At 43.8% G+C, this 6,165-nt stretch overlaps 3 protein-coding genes across 3 annotated transcripts; 1 reads left to right on the plus strand and 2 right to left on the minus strand.

Annotated features, from left to right (window-relative positions):
- Positions 1-474: 474 nt before the first annotated feature.
- DFJ58DRAFT_720018 (uncharacterized protein) lies at positions 475-2,051 on the minus strand (the record flags this gene model as incomplete). Its single annotated transcript, XM_041384687.1, has 6 exons — positions 475-757; positions 797-887; positions 919-922; positions 996-1,143; positions 1,838-1,924; positions 1,978-2,051. The coding sequence occupies 6 exons, from the start codon at positions 2,049-2,051 to the stop codon at positions 475-477; spliced, it is 687 nt and encodes a 228-aa protein (XP_041234858.1).
- A 676-nt stretch (positions 2,052-2,727) lies between these two features.
- DFJ58DRAFT_738618 (uncharacterized protein) lies at positions 2,728-3,416 on the minus strand (the record flags this gene model as incomplete). The annotated part of the gene is made up of 3 exons (XM_041387001.1): positions 2,728-3,028; positions 3,087-3,275; positions 3,337-3,416. 3 exons carry the CDS (start codon positions 3,414-3,416, stop codon positions 2,728-2,730), a joined length of 570 nt encoding a protein of 189 aa, XP_041234859.1.
- Positions 3,417-3,795: 379 nt separating this feature from the next.
- On the plus strand, positions 3,796-5,723 carry DFJ58DRAFT_738619 (uncharacterized protein; the record flags this gene model as incomplete). The annotated part of the gene is made up of 3 exons (XM_041387002.1): positions 3,796-4,032; positions 4,082-4,112; positions 5,287-5,723. The coding sequence occupies 3 exons, from the start codon at positions 3,796-3,798 to the stop codon at positions 5,721-5,723; spliced, it is 705 nt and encodes a 234-aa protein (XP_041234860.1).
- Positions 5,724-6,165: the final 442 nt, after the last annotated feature.

The following is a 6,165-nucleotide window of genomic DNA, read 5'->3' on the forward strand; positions in this document are numbered from 1 at the left end:
AGTGGTTGATCCCTGCTGCAACTCTTGTGCTTCCACTTGTGCAAGCTGTGACCTCACCGCGGCCTGCGTGATGGCTACATAGATAGAAGGTGATCAGCACAAGTTTGTAGAGTGAATAGGCAGTGACACATGAGTAAGCTTGCTTTCAAAAGGATTTTGGTGCATGTTGTCCTCCTCCCACATCTTGAATTTGATTCCCCACTTGTTCAGCAGCACAGGCTGAACAGTTCCTTCCAGGTCATACAAGGCAACACGGTGCTCCTGTTCCCACTTTACAGCATCTTCCATCTTGCGCTTCAATGTATGGCTTGAGAGTCTGAAGTATCAGTAAGTGAAATGCAATACTCAATGATGAAACTCACCAAATGCTGTTGTCTTTTTCCAATTCCAGTTACCGAAATGATCATCTAATGTATCACGTCGTGTTCCTGGCCCCATCTCCTTTGTGCTCGATGCAACATGATTGGCATTTGCCTAACCCCATTCTGGGGCCTCTCCATCAGTCCGACCTACCCACTTAGTAAGGTTCCATGAGAATGTGAGTTGACAGGCTGTGATGTGGGCCGTGATATGAAACTTTGGTATGAAGTATCGAACTAGTATGTTTTTGTGTGGTATATGAAGTTGGGCCAGCATGTGTTCCATTCTGCTCCATAGATTCTTTGACCATTGGCAAGCGATATCATAGGAGATATTTAGCATTGTGACTGTGAATCCAATGAGTGCCGAAAAAACAAGATAGTCCATGTTGAGATACCTTTTAACACTATCAGCTGGTCAAATGTGAAAAATATACCTTTTGCCCTTCTGTAGATCACCTACCCCATTTGGCAATTTGAACTCATGTTGAGCGCAGTTGATGGTTCTTATGCCAGTTGCTGCCAGGCCTCGTGAGGATTTTGTGTCAGCCATATTTACTGCGCTAGTAAGGGAACAATGAGTATGTCAACTCCCAACAGTCCAGACTACATACACACCTCTTGTCATTCATTGACTCGCTCAGATAGGTAGCTCTTGTATGTGTGCTCCTCCACAAAATAGGCCCATCCTGCATTTAAACCAGGATCCACTTGGTCAGAGGAGACAGCCTTCCATTTGAGACAGAAATTTGCATCTATAGCAACGAAAAGTGCATACAACCATCTGTCAACCAGGGTAAGCAAAATATTATCATCAAACAATTAACGAAAAACTTGTGTAAGGCTGACTATGAGTTCGAAGGGAAAAGTGAACAAAACGAGATTGAAGACGTGTTAGTAGCTAACACAAAGAGAGAATAGGACTATGACTAGAGACACAGAGTTTCTGAGAGGCTTTCGGTCATTCTTGGAGCAGGGATCTGAGTATATGATTCACTGCTAGATATGAGTGTACATGAGCTGTATACCAGTGCGAAATGGCAAGGGTCCTCAGGTATATCTTGACCAAACGATTATGAGAAAATGGAGGCAGAAGGGAGTGGCGCTGAGCCTGGCAGGGTAGTGTAGAAGGCACGAATGGAGAGTACGAAAGGATTATGAATGAGTGGCGGTCTGAATGTTATAAATGACGAAAGTTGTGTAGTAGTGACAGTTTTGGAGACGGCGAATTGAAAACAAATGAGAATAACAAGAGAAGGAGAGTTGAAGGTTGTTGTCAATGAAGGGTATGTTGTAATGATGAGACTAAGGCCATGCTGGATGTCAACGACAGTGAGATAATGAGCGTAAGGAGAAAGAAATGTATCCGTGTAACTCGGATACAGAAGGTAACGCCTTCTGTATCCGTGAGTCACGTGGATGGGCGTTGCCGCTTGCTGTAAAGTAGAGTCTGTGCGCAAAGGATCATGGATCCTTACACTTGCCTTGTTGCTGGAGGTGAATTCTCCCAACCACAGGGTAAATTTTTGCCTGGATGTGGGCATGCTGGACACAGCACGTGAGTTCTCCGGCTTTGGTTTCAGCAACACCACCAGGGTCATGACCTCAGCCACCACACCTAAGTACTGGCATAGAAAATGGTTGAATGAAACACTCGAATTGCAGCTTGGGTTTCTTTGCAGCCCGTGCCATGGCAGGATACTAGAACAATGTGGGTGAATTTCGGTTCAACACATTGTGGTGTTCAAACTTTCTGTAGCCTTGCAGAGGCACTTTTCACTGTGCAGGTCCTATTGACACTTTCCTTAGATTAGGTTCGCACTTTTGCTGCTTACATAATCACTTCACTCTTTACCTAGGACTCTACAGTCATTACCTAGTTTCCTTTATTCCAGTTCTTTGGTTGCTCCCCATTCACTTGGGTTATTTAGTAGCATCCCCTGATTATAGCTTTCCTAGTTGTAGCTTCTCAGCTCACCAGATAGCTCCTGGAACATAGTTTCTTACCTTGATTTGGGGTATCTTCCTCACTCTCTTTCCTTGAGCCTGAGCCTAGTCAGAGATCCTTAGGGTCGAACATTCTTGCTAGCAGGAGTAGCAGCTAGGCAGAGCAGGAGACTCATATATTGTGGTTTGGTGCTTTTACCTACAGCCTAGCCAAAACTTGTTCACCACAACATACAGCACATGACTTTGTTTATCGCATCATCCCGGACCCTAACCCTAATGAGGATATTGGACACAGTGCAAGAAAACTCGTATTGACTACATCAAATTCTAATGCCTTTCTGATACATCATCTCCCCCATCAAGTGAGCAACTGTAAGCTCACAAACTCCTTCAGAAAACAACAGACACTGGATGTCCTCTAGATATGCAAGCGCCATCTTAAGAAACAGGTGACTGAGTCAGCGGCATGCCACTCAGGTGAGACTCCACAAAAATTCAGGATTTGATCGTGCACTGCAATGGTCCGGTTGAGTATGTTTTGGACCTTGATGATTGAGGTTTTGATGATGGAGATATCGCCTGGGGAGGAGTCCTCTGGGAAACTCTTTACATATTTGCATAAGACTCCCTTGATGAATTTGCAAGGGTCATCACTGATCATTTCCAATATTTTGTCCTTGATGTCTTTGAGAATGCATAAACACTCTGGAAGATCACATCTGTTGAAATTGAGTTTAATTTTGAGTTCTATTTATTAAAATGAACATCTGAACATACGGCTTATCGTCATTATCTGACTCCAAGTCATCAGAGTCAGACTCAAACTCAGACTCAGACTCATCTTCATCTTCACGATACAAAGCTTTTGCAACAGCCTTTGAGAGCTCCTTAGTGAATTTATTAGCTGCCTTTGATTCCTTGGTTTTAGAGCTACAAAGCTCTCTTCGTCTCTTTAAAATCTCATCTCTATTTCTTTGGTGTGATTGGTCAGGAACGAATGGACATAATTAATGAATGTATGACATACTTTGCATAATGACGGCGGTGCCTTTCACGTGCAGCTTGTAGCTTCGCTTTGGCTGTGTGATGAATGACTGGACGGACCATCTTGACTAGTAGACAGAGGTCTGGTGAATGGTAGTAGTAGTATTAAAGAAAAAGAACCAAGGATCCTCCTTGAGTGTGGCAAAATGGAGTACTGAATCTTGGTCAGATGAAAACTCATTCACTAAATATTATATTTTAATGGGCCAAACCTATCATAATGCTACATGAAGCCGGTCAAGTATTGAATCAACACCTGTCTCATATCAGCATGTATGATAAAGGTGCAAATGTGTGAGCCCTACTGCCATTGGACTGAATCAGTTCCTCTCTAGCAGTCACACATGCCAATGGTTTGCAATCATACACTCGAATTGAAAACTTCCTTTCATTACTACACTATTCAATAGTTGTTATCCGCACCAGACATCTAACCTCACCAATGGCACCACCCACAAAATATTCTGCTGAGCAGATCGAATTTATGAAGACATTCCATGAACAATTCCTCAAATGTAAGGCAAAAAAAAATTACGAACCTCTGTGGAATCCCTTCTTTGAGGCATGGGGTGAAAGGTTTCCCGAGTGCACTGTAGTGTTCCCAGACATCCCACTTGATGTTGACTTGACCGAGGAACAATCTGCAGTACTGTCAAAAGCCTGGGCATTGCGTCAACAGGTACATTATATCTGTCTGAATATTAATGTGTTACTCACCATATTAACAGCGCCTGATGGAGAAATTTCATAACAATTTGGGTGCGTTGAAAGCAGGCCGGTGGGCAAATGGAAAGCACACTGCCACAGTCAACATGATGATGAAGAACATGCTGAAGAAAATGGACAAACCTACTCGCACCTTGAAACCATGGGAGATGTACTCAAAAATGCACTATACAAAGTCAAGGATGCTGTAAAGATTGAGCAGGAAGAACTAAAAAAATATGCCTTCTGCTGAGCTGGCCAAGAAGACGACCCTGTGTGTCATTAGGTGACATCTCAAAGATGCTTTCAACAATGAGTCCGAGGAGGTCAAGGGGGAGGTCCTTGCAGCTATTGAGGTAATGAAGGAGAAGAAACATACGGAAATAGAGAAAGCAAAGAAACAAGCTCACAATAAGGATATGTGGATATTTACCATCTTCATATATGAACAGCATTTTATTACATATACACAACTACATATCCAAAATCACTGCAATTATGTCCCAGTTCTTCGAGGAGTTGCACGAGATGACAGATTGGGTATTCACAGTGCTCATGTGTGGGCCACATCCTGCCGCGGGTGGAACACTTGATATCAGTAGTTTCCATATTGGTACAATGAAACTGGGAAATCGATTCAGCCAAGCCTATCCCCAATTCTCACAGAATATTATGGTGACTTACATGCAGTTTGTAGAATGTGTTTTTTGTAAGTTTCTCACCTTACTTGTTACAACCAAGTACGCCCCTATTCATTTTCCCTTCTTACCTTGTATTACGTCATGGCCACTATCAAGCCATCGCTAGACTTCTCTTATTATCAGTTGTATTACACCACGATCGCATCATGCTGTCGCTAGGTGACCTATTCTTGTTATCTCTGACTTGCTCTTATCTCTGACTCATTCTGACTTTGTCGTACCGGCCCTAAAGCAGTTCCTTTCACTATATAAACTCGCTTTGTACTATGTAGTTCTTTACTTTAATCTTACTAGGTTTTACCTGGAACTTCCTTCGCTTAAGACCTCCAATCTTAAGTCGTATTGAACTTGATTCAAGTCGAGGACACTCTCCTTGTCTTGTCTTAAAGAACATCGAACTTTGGTATACGCCGAAGTCTTGAACCGACCTTGGCCAATTACTCTTATCGAGTAGCCATACGTCTGAACCATCCTAGTTCGTAACATTACTCAGTACAAGATACTTAGTACTGATGCCCCTTCAACAGCTGAGGCAGCTGCTCTGTCAAGAGCAAAAAGCTTGCTGCCTGCATCTGATATATCATCCACTCTGGCCGTCACTCCGAGTCCTGGACCTTCCTCTCAGCCTGCCCATGTAGCCTCTGATACATTACTACCTACTAGTACCCCTTTAGATACTACAACCGCAACTTCTGATGTGTCGCTTTCCGCCTGGGAGATTCTTTCTCTCATGGAAGGCATCAACACCTTTCAATTATTCTCTGGGCCTGATGGATCCCGACCACCGATGGACACGGATGACAACACATCACAGCCATATCTTCCCATTCTTCTCATGCCTTCACAACTTCCTCACAAGACAATGCATGGTCTCACTCAGTTTCTGCTGGACCCTGATCCATCTCTAGAGGATTTTGCCCATGCCCAACAGTTTTCATTACCAATTATCACATCACCACCATGAATTCGTCATCAAATGCAAAACACATTGATTCTGACAGGTGATGAATCTCCTACTGCCCCAAATGCTGGAGTGCAGCCACAGCCCTATCATACCACAGATCCCACCTTCATTTTCCCTGTCTCTACACCATCACCCTCCCGGGTGCAGCCATTGACAACCCATATCCCATCTGAGTCAGCTACAACACTACCTGCTGCACCTGCCGGCGCACCACTCTACCCAGACTTCAACATTTCTGTCTGATGCTGCCCCATAGGACTCCCTTCTGACACAGGCAAGAAGCGCACATGTGAATCTGAAGAAGAACGGTTGAATGTCCCTGCAAAATGTCAGAAGGTTAATGCTTGCAACACTGGTCCTAGCCCCCCCACCCCAATTGATGAGACAGTGGTGGATCATCAGAATGGTCAGGACAAACATCAACAGTTCCAATCGAAGCGTG

This window comes from Suillus subalutaceus (assembly GCF_016647625.1).
Source record: "Suillus subalutaceus strain FC151 chromosome Unknown DFJ58scaffold_525, whole genome shotgun sequence".
In the NCBI taxonomy this organism is placed as follows: Eukaryota; Fungi; Basidiomycota; class Agaricomycetes; order Boletales; family Suillaceae; genus Suillus; species Suillus subalutaceus.